Here is a 14,427-nt window from a genome sequence, read left to right on the forward strand (position 1 = left end):
ATCATGGAGACTGTAACGAATATTCGAAAAATCGAATAATCGCTGGCATCCCTTCTTGATTGCTCATGATTTAATGTATGAAAAAACCTTCAAAACCCTTGTATTATTTTGCTATGTGTGCACTGAGAGTGTAATACTTAAAATGCACTTCACAGTAACACTCTCTCTTTAANGAATATTAATCGATTATTCGATATTTTGGTTGAAACTAAGCCAGGAAAAAAAAGAAAAACATAAATAATAATAAAAAAATATATAAATAAAATCGAATTTTAAAAATAATTTTCGATCATGGAGACTGTAACGAATATTTGAAAAATCGAATAATCGCTGGCATCCCTACTTGATTGCTCATGATTTAATGTAATACATTTAATATGAAAAAAACTTCAAAATCCTTGTATTATTTTGCTATGTATGCACTGAGAGTGTAATACTTAAAATGCACTTCACAGTAACACTCTCTCTTTAAATGCATTTGACATTTTAACAGTGTTTATTGTTATTCTGTGTTGAGATGATATATCTGAGATGATAGTTTTAATACATGTCTGATATGTTTTTAATGCATTTCTTGTGACGTTTTTTCACACAACAAAGACTAAAAGTGTACAAATTAGTTTTAATTTTCCAAATGACATTCATGAAGTGTTCCCTGATATACTCTCTATCCTGTATGGACTCCTTGGCTGAACACGCTTAACAGGAGTAGCCTCTCCTTCAGACTCTTGATTCTCTCTCTCTCTCTCCTCATCCTCCTCCTCTCAGCACGGCCAGCAGCTGTACCGTCACATCTACCTGGGCTGCAAGGAGCCGAGCAGCGGCGGGCAGCACTACGAGTCTCTCTTCGCTCTGCTGGGTCTCCTCAGCGTGGAGCTGGCTAACGAGGAGGTGGTGGTGGACCTGATCCGCCTGGCGCTCGCTCTGCAGGTACTGAAACACATGCCGTCAATCAAATTATATTTACTTTAGATAAGATACAAAAATTGAATGATTATAAAAAGAAAAAATGAACATTTAAAAAAAAAAAAAAGAAGTTTTTACTCCAAATATAAATATACAAAAGAAACAAAAAAACATATTGCAATGGAAATATGACAATATGTGACGAATGCAGTATATTATATTTGAAAGAAGAGGGCTTTGTAGATTTGAAGAGAGGTAGGGATACATAGAAATATGTAAATGTATTCATGTAGTCAGGAAATCATTCTGAAATTGGCCGTAACACTCCCAGAAAGTAATCCTCTAACACGGCACTACAGTATTTAGTCTCATTATATACAAATGAATGTGGCAATAAAAAGCCTTTCACAGTGCTTTGACATAAAGACCATAACATATCTAGAAAAAAGGACATCGAATCTGAAATAGATTTTTAAAGATAGGTGGTAAAACTCCCAATAAATGACACGAGGTAAAGAAGTGGAAACAGTCCAAGATGAATAAAAACCAAGTGTGTGAGGGTATTTTATGAACACGGTATTTGTCCCTGTTTCCTGTGCAGGACCTGGCTCTGTCCACTGACGAGGCGCTTCCTGTTTATAACCGCTGTGCTGTTCACGCCATCGCCGCCGCCTACCTCAACCTCATCTGCCAACTCACCACCGTCCCAGCCTTCTGCCAGCACATACACGAGGTCTGGCTCCCCTTTGTGTACACGTCAACAAACGTGTGAATACTAAGAGCCTTCTTTAATAAACCGCATCCTTTCTCTGCCCTTCAGGTGATTGAGGTGAGGCAGAAAGAACGGAGCTACCTTTTGCCTGAGGATGTCTTCATTGATAATCCCAAGTATGTACTCCATAATGTATCTGACTCTATGTACATGTATATAGACTATATACACAACAACATTCTCTGCAACATTTAGCTTCTTGTATATACTTGTTTGACATGTATACAGTTTACTTAATCTGCGTTACTTGCACATTGGTCTTGGCTAGATATTCTTGCACTATTGTTTTCTACTTTTTTAATTAGTTGTACGTCTTATATATATTACAGGACTGTCTCAGAAAAGTAGAATATTGTGATAAAGTTCTTTATTTTCTGTAATGCAATTAAAAAAACAAAAATGTCATACAATCACAATATTCTACTTTTCTGAGACAGTCCTGTAATATATATAAGACGTNACAAACGTCAAACTATTTGCAAATCCTGCCGTGCGACGGTCGCCTACAATTCGGGAAACACATCGAACATGAGAAGTCATTTGTCACATCACCACCCAGAAAAGCTCCGAACACAACAACCTACTGTGAGGAAAATGCCTAAGCCAGGCCAACTGACTCTGACAGAAGTATTTGGAGCGCCACTTCCCCCTAACAGTCCAAGAGCTCAGGAAATAACAAGGTGCATCGGCGAGTACATGGCCAAAGACTTAAGGCCGTTTTCTGTGGTCGACAACAGTGGATTTCGGAGGTTAGTAAACACGCTGGAGCCCAAGTATGCCATTCCATCACGGCCATACTTTAGTCGAACAGTGCTACCCGCTCTGTACCAAGAGGAATGGCATACTTGGGCTCCAGCGTGTTTACTAACCTCCGAAATCCACTGNGCCCCTGAGCCACATACCACACATTTACTGTTAATGTCTATATTTGTAATTCAACATCATTCAGCGAACAAAGGCCATTAACAAAAAATAAAACAGCCTTACTCATGATGTGTCATGTTTTCCTAACTATTAAAATTACACATTTGACATAACGGTACTACTTTGGCCTAGTTTGCATGTTGGCATGATGTAACAAGGCTACCTGTGCCAAATCAACATTTTATTGGCAGTTACCAAAATAGCATTTACAAACAAGCCTTTCTTAAATTTGAATCTATTCATGTCCTACTCGTTATTTACTGAAGACCCTTTGGGCTTTCAAAGACACAGTAAAGGCGGGATAAATGAACACACTGTGTATTTTAAAGGAAGGCAATGAATCATTGTCTCCCACAACAGGCAGATAGGCAGACATTTCCTCTTCTTGTGCACCACTCTAGCTTTTCTGCAGGGTTTCGTCCTTGTATATATTTCCTTGAAAAAATAAACCTCCCTTTAGCATAGAGAAAGAGAAAGATGAAAGGAGAGCGGTTATCTTTTCAAATGCATGGCCTTTCCATTTCTAAAGCTGTGTGTGTGTGTGTGTGTGTGTGTGTGTGTGTGTGTGTGTGTGTGTGTGTGTGTGTGTGTGTGTGTGTGTGTGTGCCTGCGAGCGTGTGTGTGCGCACGTACTTGAGTGAGTGAGTGAGTCAGGACTTCCTAATGAAGTTTCCACACAGGGGAACATGCACGACTCGCCGAAAAACGATCCAATCAGTCAAATTGATTTGAACACTTCACGTCTACCCTTCCCTTTTCAAAGGATGTCGTTTTTGGCATTAAGATGTCAACGACGGCTGACCTTTGAGCGACTTAGAGACGGAATTGGCAGTAATCTATTTAATCACTGCAGCTTCTTTTTCTTATTGATAACGTTAACCTGCACCTAAGAAATGTACGTGAGATCCCTAAAACATCTAGCCATTATTCAGGATATTTGTAAGATTGCAACTCACCCAGAGGAAGAAACATGAGGGGCTAGTTACATCACTAAAAGCTTCACCTGTTGATGTGATGACGTGAGCGGCACCATTGATTAAAAAGTGTGTGGGAGGACTTGAAACCCTTTACCATACACACTCCCTTCCATCCAGAGAGGAGCAGGAGACCCCTTACCTCGATCACACCCAGAGGCCTTGAGACTCCGACCTCCACACTTTACGCGTCTATAAAAAGAGCTTTCCTCCTCTGAGGAAGCAACAGCAGACCTTCTCCTACTGAGCATTTCATCACAGAGCACAGAGAAAGCAGAGGAGGAGGAGAGGGATCACAGTTAAGTGTCGCCACTCTGGAAGATCTGTGGACAAACGGAGAAAAGGGAAGAATACAGGAAAGGAACGCTTTTGGAAAAGGTAAAAACAAATTGTCTTAAACTTGTCAGTGGATGTTTTCTTTGGCATGAAACAAAATTGTTTCTGGTTGTCGTTAGCTTCTTGTTTTTTCTGAGCAAGCATTGATTACACGCTCTTACCGTATTTGGGATTACTTACATGTACAGCTGCATTTTCTCTGTAAATCATAATTGTTGTAGATGTTTGTATTGTATAGTCTCACCTCAGCTTGTTGTAGAATATGCACAGTTTTCTTTGCTGACGTTTCAATTGCTTTTCATTGAAAAAATCTTCCATAAACAAATCTAACTAACAGACTGTTTAAATAACTCTTTAGATTGTTAACACATACGGTTTGAATCTATTTTGATCGCAGCTCTCTGTTATCAGATAATGCCTGTAGAGAGCTGAGTGAGTCATACTGTAGGAAGACTCTCTGCCAGAGTTACAAAAATGATGGCCCACCAAGGAGTCGCTCCTTGGAAAAATAGAGAAGCGAGGAAGAAACAAAAGGACACATTACCCAATAAAGGAGAGAAAACTCGCTGCGCATAGAGACGAGATGTAAAACCTTAACAACTGAAAACAAGCGGTTAAAACGAGTATCAATTTTGTTTTATTTTTCTCCGTTAACCAGCATCTTCGAATGAAATCCTGTTGATGAAGTCGATGGTTTTAACATGAGAAGCGAGTGATTAGGATGTGATAATAAACAAGGCAGCAAGAGATGAGGGGGGGGGGCGTTTGCCTGGTGGAGATGCGTCATAAAGGAAGTCATTCAGGGCTGCTGAAAGAATTTTGTTTGTCCATTTTCCTCAACAATTATAGTAATTTATCAGCACTGAGTGTGGCCCCCTGGGTGAATGCAGCTTCTTACAACACCCACGTGTTTTCTTGCAATGTGTCTGCATGTAGCATTGTCCTTGAAACAGCACAAATGTTGGCTGGCCGCTCACAAAATGACCCTTTCACCTCACTGACCTTTAACTGTTAGCTCTCCCTATTGTGCCTTCTTTTACTACTTTTAAAAAAGCTGAGTGGTTACAGTGCGTGCATAACCACAACATATTTGGACGGATAATGGCCTTTGTGGCATGTCACGCCCCTCTCACACTGTCTAAAATTCAAAAAATAACAGTATTTTCTTGTAAGCAAGCCTTTCCCGCGGCGCCTTTCATGTTTGCTTTCTCCTTGACCTAAAAAAAAGCTACATCCCACACAGTGATAACCAACTAATTTATCATGTTTATTATGTTAATAAATTAATCATACATTGTTCACAGTAAAAGAGGGATTATGTACAGCCAATTTAATGTGAAACATAACTGAATAGATTGACAGCTGCTCTCTTTTTTTGAACAAAAGCTACTTAATGAGTAGTTATCATCATCGTTTTTTAACGTCAGCCGTGTAAGTCAAGACTAAAGTTGAATTTGCCAGGTAGAGTCATAATCCTTTCTTATCCAGTCCTGTGTTGAACTCTGAGCAGCTACTTTTTCATAAATGCTGCCAAACAAACTCACGTTGTTTAAATGAAGACGTCTGTTGTTTATCCCATGTCTAACTTTAATTCCATGCTTCTGACAGCACACATTGTTTTCCAAACAACAACTCAGTGGCTTATTTTTGATGAAGCATCACAGACTGCAGTGATCAATACATGGCATTTGCTTTGGCTGCCTCACAGAAAAAAACCACTACCATGTTTTTCTAATAAAATAATATTAGTGTGGAGTTTTAGCTGTATACAGGAAAACAAGTGGAGGGCCCAAATGCAGTCCAGCCAAACAATACGTTAAGAGTTCAGAGATTAATTCTGAAACTAAAAACGCAAACAAGGGTATAAAAGACAGAAGTTTAAAAAAATGAATGAATTGGGCAGGAAAAGGGTTAAATGTCCTTTGAGAGAGAGCTTTGATGAATCCCTACTGAGATCCATGTCTATTCTTTCTCAAAACACTAAATCTGTAAAAATCGTACTAAAACTCTATAAAATATAAATATGGAAAAAGAAAAAAACAAAGACCCTGCCCTGCTCGCCAAGCACTGATTATTTTCATACAGTCACGCAAGATCGGAAACCACAAACCTCAATCGAGCCTCCTTTGGGAACCAAATCAAAACAATTTATGGTTTTCATTATCTTCCATTTTAAATAAGATTTATGTGCCGCAGATCTCTTCAAATACTATGAATTTGGAAAAGGAATGTAGATGAATTGCGTTTGAACTCAGGGCTACTATTCAGCCGTGACACAGCTGCAAATCCACCAATTACAGTTTTTAAAGTGTTGAAACGTGTCAAGTTATGTAAGGAAGTAAGGAAGTAAGGAAGTGTTATGCAAGTGCAATCATCAGGAGAACCTTTTGTTCCCAAAAGTAACAATTTATTTCTTCCTATTAAGGCAATAATATGTGACTATTCTAGCCTATTGGGACTGTTAATCCTCTTCAATGTTCTGAGGACAGTTCCTCATAGCCTCTCTTGTTTATCTGTCCTCCACACCAGGCTGAAGATGGTGTGTCTATGTTGGTTGTTCGTGGTGGTGATGGCGTATGTGTGCGTCCCCGGGTTTGGGTCAAAATGCTCCATCTGCAACGACCTGAGCAACAAGGGAAGGATACTGGTAGGTCAAACGGTCGGCTCTATCATCTTCATTCTTGCCTTTCTACAGTGTTTCCTCTTTTTTCTTCCACAAATAATCCATTTGAGAGATAACAGACAACAAGGCTGTATACATGTAATATATGTGGGTTTTGGCCTTTAAGAAAAATCTGAAGATGTCAACGGGGACTCTGGGATATCTTTTGGGGCATTTTCATTGTTATCCAACATCTTATGGACCAAAATTGAATCAACAAAGAAGAGGTTGTTATTTGCACCAATGAGAAAAAGTCTAATATTTCAGTTTTTCTTCTTTATCTTAAAGATTGTGTTGGAGGTTTTTGCACATTGATTTTCTCAACGCCGTTATAAAGGGAGTCCATGAGGCCTATGTATTTGGTGACTCAGTTATGAAAGAATAAAGCATAATTATGATCACAAACAAGCATCCGCTACTATTATCAGTATCAAACCACAGTGTATTTTACACCCTCTGCACATGACTCACAGTTTTCAATGTGTGTTGATGTTTCTCTTTGCTTCCTTCCACACAGGACTGTATTCACCTCTGCATGTCAGTCATTCAGACCGAACTCCCCCTCAGTCCATTGGCCTTGAACGTGAATGACGACGATGACCTCTTGCTCAGCATCCTCCTGGCCAGCCTGGTGTCTGAAGACAAGATACCAGGGTCATATCTGAAAGACCACACCGATGAGCGACGCTCCTATTCAATGGAGCATTTCCGTTGGGGCAAACCCACTGGTCGTAAACGCCGGCCTGTCAAAGTCTTTGCCTCCAGTCTGGAGGGAGGGGGCTCCTCTGAGGGCAGTTTCCCCCGCCATGTGCGCCGGGAGCTGAGCAGCAACAAGGATGAAATGATGGGGCAGCTGAATGGAGGGGGTCAGATCCAGGTGTTGCCAAAGGCGAGAGTCAGACCTAAGTCTCAAGCGTTGGGCCCGCAGGAGAGGAAAGATGGGACCTATCGGATGAGTCACTTCAGGTGGGGGAGACCGACTTCTAAACGTAATGGCAGCTTAAAGAAACAGTGGGGGGGAGGAACTCGGCGGCAGCTGACCAAGCTCTTCAAGAACATTATCGTGAAGGATGTACAGAGGATAATGGGCTGAATGTAGGATGGAGGCGAGAGAATCTAATAGCCATTGCATGTTAGTATCCACAGCTCTTTATTTTAAACTAACTTGTCACAATCATTAGCATGAATGTATTTTCTGGGTCGCATTACAACCTCAAATAAAGAGAAGAAACAAAGCAGTTTTTTTGTTTGATAAATATAATAATGCATCCGCAGCCTGCCGGTCTGATTTGAGAGATTTCTTGTTTTTCTTGTGGGAATCATCTTTATTTTTTGAAGAAGAGAGCATGCCAATCCATAGCAAGGCGTGGGTGTGAATGAAAGCTTTTAAAAACATATATCCAGTTTATTTACAGAGTTGTATCTTTTTGTAAATTAATATAATATTAAAGATCATTACGTTTATGGCAAACAAATGGGGGTTTGACTGATTTTGTATTTATTGAGCACAAAAACATGCACTATATGGATTTGTATCCACCATTGATAATTGGCTTCTTGCATCTTAAAGCTCTGGAAAGGAACATGTTCAGTATTTTGAAATAACAAAACATAATTTCTTTAAATACGTATTATAATATTAATGACAAATGACAAAAGTGGAAGGCTGATGACTTATGGCTCCATTTTGAATGTATTTGTACTTATTGTATTTTAAGCAAGGTAGAAGCATTTGTCGATCAGGAAATAAGCATGGCAAAAAATATATATATATTTTCCTACCTTACATTTTTAGGCTACTCCTTTCATTTCAATACAATAACTGGAAAAGCTAAAAACTGTGAACGAGTAAGAGAAACAGTAGGAGAAAAGACACCACTAAAATACACGATACATTTAATTCTGAAAAACCACTCCCTCAGGTGACAGTACTGATGCAAGTATTGTCACAGTGACAAAACTCAGTCATTACAGGCAAGTCAAATAATAACACGACAAGCATTGTTAAGGAAACCTAACATTAATGATTGCTTAATATATACCTCTGCAACTGACTCAGCACTCCAGCATGTGTTTGTTTATTTTATTGTACTGTATGATGATGCATGATGATGTTACGCAGATTCAGATCACATTTGAAAACAACATTCCACTCCATGACGTTTTTCCCCATTGTCAATAACAAGTAAAAACAGAAACAGATCAGACTATTTCTGGATACAGACACATTTATTGTACGGCAACATCACAAGCATGCAAAGTCAGGTTCTGACACTCATAAGGCATTTTCTCCTTGTAAAAGCTGCCTTTGTCACTAGGGAATCCAGTTTTTAAAGTGCAAAGTTCACAGAATGAATAGATTTTTGACCTACAGCACTACGTTGTAAACAGATCTATTAACGAGACATTTAATGACAAAAGTAAGATTGGTTTACCGTTAGTCAATATTACCATACACTATGCAATGACAACAAGCACTCTGGTAGATTTACATATCTCCACTGCCAAGATGCTGAAAAGACTTCACAAGGTGTCGCTGGAAGGTTTTAACAGCTGCACGTCGCTGTAAGATGAATTGTTCTTTGTCAACATTGTGGAAAAAGTCACTGGGAAAAAAAACTGTAAACTGATTTTGGTTTTGGGTAATGACGATATACACACACACACACACACACACACATCTGTGTGAGTGTTCATACAGACGCATGATTAAATACACACACACACACACTTCTGCACTAAAATGGTAAACATGAACAGATCTGATACAGTGGACATGAATATACATACAGATGACACTACATAGTAAAAAATGTTGGAGCGTGACACAGAACGGAAACGTTACATTAAACATGGCTGCAGCGCGACTCACGCGCCATGCAGATAGTTCACAGAAGCGCAGAAGCAGAGGGGGGGGGGGGTCGGTCTCTCACAACATCACAACACTGACCATCACAGCACCACAACAACAACAGAAGGTAACAATTTAAAACACAAACGAATCTGCTACCAACAGTTGGGCTGTGTTAGCCAGGCTAGTGGCAAGTTATTGCCCTTATACTTTGTTTCGATGCCTGTGTGTATGTGCACACATGCATACAAAATGGCTTTTAGACTTGTTTTAATCTTGCTGAATGAGACAGGTGCACTGCTTGGAAGCCGCGGCAGCGTTAGCAGCGGTGTGGCATAAGAACAGAGTGCAAACTTATTCCAGCAGGACTGAGAATGTGATGGCAGCTCTACAGGTCACAATGGTGCTAAAAACCTGTCTGGTAATATGTGGCGAATAATGAAGTAGATTATTTTATTAATTCTTTAGCAGGACACGTTTCAGACGTCACTAGTGTGATAAACTGGCCTCAAGACGATGGAGATGTTTTCTTGTGGGCTGTTCAAACCCTTGTCAATTAACCTTTTTGATTTCATGTGTTGCTGGTTTCTACGGAGGTCCTGAGAGGCAAGTAACAAAACAAAAACAATTGTATTAAATTACGTATTTTCAAATTCTGATCTAAAAGATTTCCCTCCTGAGTTTGTGAATAGAGAACAGGTGAACATCCAGGTTTTGCCAGGGTTGTATTTGCCATATATGGCACGTACAATTAGTTTGTGTTAATTCATGCTTTCTTCCATGTGAGTTTTAATGTCTTTGAAAATAGGAAAGATTTAAAAAAAGGAAAGATTATCCTGATTCACCTTACAGTATTTGAACTGTTCATTAACACAAAAGTATTTTCAGAATTGGAAATATGTATCACCAGCATTTTGATGATCCCCCTTGCCTCTCAGTGCTCCCGTATGTAACATATTGAAGAGTTTACAAACAAATCTGAGTACTATCTAAGTAGCGTTCTCCCTCATCTATGGACACAATCAGTGCAGTGGCAGTCTAAAATTAGAATCAATATACAGTTTATATACAGTACACACACCAAATAATCCCTACTCTGTACATCCGCTTATAGATTTATAGATTTCTCTGTATATACACATTTATATGGAAAGGAGAAAATAAAGGATCCTTATTTACCTTCTAGTGTTTGATCTGGTAAACATCACAGTAAACACTTCAGAAGATAAGTGTGGTCATGACTGTGAAGCAGTGTGTGTTTCCGTGTACGTTTGAACTCGAGTCACCTGCAAGGCACACTCACTTTGGGAGGATAGCACAAAGATAAATCATTTACATCACGGATAAAAACAAAATAATAACGATATGAAACAAAAAATACGAGGTGCAGGAAATAGACGCCTGTCCTGAAAGAAAAAGCACTTTTGGCTAACACTAAAAAGGCAAAAGAAAAACAATGGTAAAACATTAAAAAGAGATGTTTAAGAGATGAGTAACATGGGATATGGTAAGGATTAGCGTCATAGTTGTATACATCTGTCCATATTTCATTGAAACATACACTAAGTTAAAATACATCTTTTACACATATGCTCTCTCCGGCGATAAAATCAACAAACAACAAAACAAATAAAATATTTAAAAAACGGTCAATCAAATTTTTGTGATCAACAGTAGTATGGCACCCTGTAAGGGACAAACAGGTGGAAAGAATGTCCAAGTTGTAGTGCTATCAAAAATGTCCAGTAACATGGCATGCAACAAGTCAGTTCATTCAAATGAAACAACTCTCAGTGTGCCACCTATCGTCCCCTCGCAGTACTTGGCAATTTCAAACGTTAAAATCCAACCACAGGAGACTCTACAGACATCGAAAGAGACGCGAGGGGAATAACAGACAAATAAAAGTTTGTTTTACTGAAGCATGAATCGACATAAATAGCCGGCTTGTTTTGGGCTGCAATCACACGGAATTTCAGATGACTATGCTGATCAACAAGTAGCTTGTTCTTGAGTGGACAGTGGTTTTTGATGTGATTCCATGTAAAGATCGGTATCCCCCCCAAAAGAATTCCTCGCCTGCCCTCAAGTGTGAAATAGTTCTGTGACTTCCCTTTCTGCTTTAGTAAACACAGAGGTCAGGAAACTTCATCTCGTAGAGTGGGACGGATCGACTCTGGCTTTGGCCGTAACCTGATGAAATGGTTCCAGATGGGCTGGGGGGGGGTCTGCACGGGAAAAGGAAAGGAGTCAATCATCACGTTTTAACAACAACACAGCGAGGCTTGCGCAATCATGTTTTGATAGTCTTAGGAATATGTCAAACATCCATTTTAACGACGATGTTTTTGCTGGACTGAACCACAGATCTATTAAACGACTCCAGACGCTAAAGCCCTCCTCTGCCAGGCTTTAGCCAGAGCCAAGAGACGGATCACATCACTCCAGCTTCAGCCTTATTACCCTGACTCCCATTGTGTTTTAGAGTTTTTAAGGTTTAACCGATTACTTTAAAAGCTCTGCATGGCCTCTCTCCCTGTTTTATGTCTGAGCTCTATGTGCCGTACGCACAGTACTTTTAGATCCCGTCCCAGAGGCAAAAACTAAAGGGGACAGACCGTATGTAGTCAGAGCCTCAAACCTGCCCCAAGACATCAGGTCGCCCGAGTCAGGAAACTCCTTTATGGATTAAAAACAAGTTCCTTTTTGGAGACCCTTTCCTCGAGTTAATAGAGATTACATTTCCCTTTTGAATTTTCTTTTCTTTTTCCTATTTGTTTTCCAAACTACATTGTTCTTTACACCATAATGTTTTGTATCCGTCTCCTCTTAAATCTTTTTTTATTTTATTTTAAAAAAAAAGTTTTACTTTTATTGTCATTTCACAGTAGGCCTACTTACTATGTAACAAAATGGTTTCTCTGCATTTGACCCATCCTAGTGTTAGGAGCAGTGGGCTGCCATTATGAACGGCGCCCGGGGAAATGAACGGCGGGTGATTAATGACATTTTTGTTGGGCTGCTTTGAATAATACTATCAATAAAGATAAAAGTGTATTATTAACAGCCATCAATGTCACTATCGCCCTTTGGAAAATTCAAAATACTGTTTCATTGGAAATATACCAAAGTGCCGTCTCTTACCTGATTGTAATCTCAAAGATCTGATTGAGTTTGCTCTGGAGTAGAGAGGCCTGGATAGGACAAAGAATATCACGTCAGACCATAATGCCAAACTGAAACAACAATAATCAAACAATATGGGTTAAAGGAATGTGTGTTTTACCCTGGCACCACAGTGTGCAGCTATCTCCTCGAAGGGGGCCTTCTGAAACTTCTCCACCACTTGTCTCCTCCGCTCCCTCTCCTGCTCCTCCATACCGACGCTGTCCACTAGAGGGAGACACAAACAACCTTTACGTCTCTATTCTGCACCATGCTGAACTAGATTGTGTGTTGAAAGTGACGATTTGGCCTTAATGCTTGAAGGATTCTTCTTAAAAAACAGTAAAGGAAATCACAATCATTGTAATGCTGACGTACCGATGGCATTCTTTAGGGTTTCAAATGTGATCTCCTCTGCTGGCGTCCTCTGCAGAACAGAGTAAGAACAAAGGAATATCAAGCACTTTTTATTTAACTCGAACGTCCTTGTGTATCGGTACATTTAAGTTCTTGAAGATGGCATTGTTGGAAATGCTTTTTGACCTTTACCTCTTCTTTCTCTGGACTGTTTCTGGACTCCACCTCCACCTGCAGTGAGATGGTCTCTCCGATGCTCTTCCTCTTGGACAGACGGTCTTCATCTGGACACGGAAGAGAAAACAGACATTTTGTTTTAATCCAAAGGCAACATTTGATGCGTCTAATCAGAATAACACAGGTTGACGCAGTCTGACAAATGAGTGTAAAAGTGAACTAGCTCCCAAAGGCAATGCCTATCAATAAGTTATAGATGGTTCAAAGGGCTTTTCCTTCAACTCAAGGATCCTGGCTCTAGCCCCACAGCTGAAGAACAGTCTGTCCTGATGTAGTGTCCTTCAATGAAACACTAAATCCCCGCGAGCTGCAGGAGAGAAATTCAGCTCTATTCCATACAGGAATCAATAAAGCACCAACTAAAAGATTTAACACACTGGCAAATTCAATAGACATTATCATTATATACTTTTAAAGAATATCTCTTCTTTGGCACAGCTGACTTTTAAACACGATGTATGCTTTTAACAAAAGAAAGGTTTTGTTGAGACCCTTACCAGTGTACTGGGGGACATACGGGGTAGCCAGTCTGTCTGTGTTATACCCACTGCCTCCGAGGACCTCAGTGATCTTGGATTGGAGGAACAGAACGTCCCCTTCCACCTTCTCCAGGGAAGAAGGCAGCCTGGGGAAAGAGAGAGAGGCGATTTAAATATTGATATGTTAAATATATAAACATGTACTGACATCTTTGCATATTCAAATAGCTAATTTAGTGTATGGTTTGCAAAGATTCAAAGGATGTATTGTCATATGCACAGTAGCTACGGTGTAAATATGGCAATGAAAGTCCCAGGCTCATCCTATCAATACAATATAATATATATAAGACGTACAACTAATTAAAAAAGTAGAAAAAAATAGTGCAAGAATATCTAGCCAAGACCAATGTGCAAGTAACGCAGATTAAGTAAACTGTATACATGTCAAACAAGTAGGGATGTAACGATATACCGAATACCGCGGTATCGTGGTAATGAAACGGCTCAATACCGTCGTGAGACTGAAAAAATCTACCGCGGTATTATCGTTCATTCATTTATATCTCGCCCTGTAAATAAAAACTGTAATGTTTTTGTTTGAACAGCAGAGGACGCCATAATACTAGTCAAGAATACTCCCATCATCCTTTGCGTGCAAGCCCGCCCTCACACTCAGACCCAACGAGAAAATGGCGAACGGAGTAGACGAACGTGCTGACCAACTAAATAGAAATTGTGAAATTGAGGATGCTCCATCGACT

At 39.7% G+C, this 14,427-nt stretch overlaps 2 protein-coding genes across 2 annotated transcripts in view; both read left to right on the forward strand.

Annotated features, from left to right (window-relative positions):
• The window catches only part of LOC104955037 (protein EFR3 homolog B-like), a 44,405-nt gene that overhangs the window by 26,064 nt on the left and 3,914 nt on the right, over positions 1–14,427 (forward strand). The window lies entirely within an intron of this gene.
• LOC104955029 (pro-opiomelanocortin-like) lies at positions 3,711–7,787 on the forward strand. Its single transcript, XM_010782254.1, has 3 exons — positions 3,711–3,954; positions 6,442–6,559; positions 7,092–7,787. The coding sequence occupies exons 2-3, from the start codon at positions 6,449–6,451 to the stop codon at positions 7,665–7,667; spliced, it is 687 nt and encodes a 228-aa protein (XP_010780556.1). The 5' UTR covers positions 3,711–3,954; positions 6,442–6,448; the 3' UTR covers positions 7,668–7,787.

Source organism: Notothenia coriiceps, unplaced genomic scaffold, assembly GCF_000735185.1.
Source record: "Notothenia coriiceps isolate Sejong01 unplaced genomic scaffold, NC01 NC01_scaffold00024489, whole genome shotgun sequence".
In the NCBI taxonomy this organism is placed as follows: Eukaryota; Metazoa; Chordata; class Actinopteri; order Perciformes; family Nototheniidae; genus Notothenia; species Notothenia coriiceps.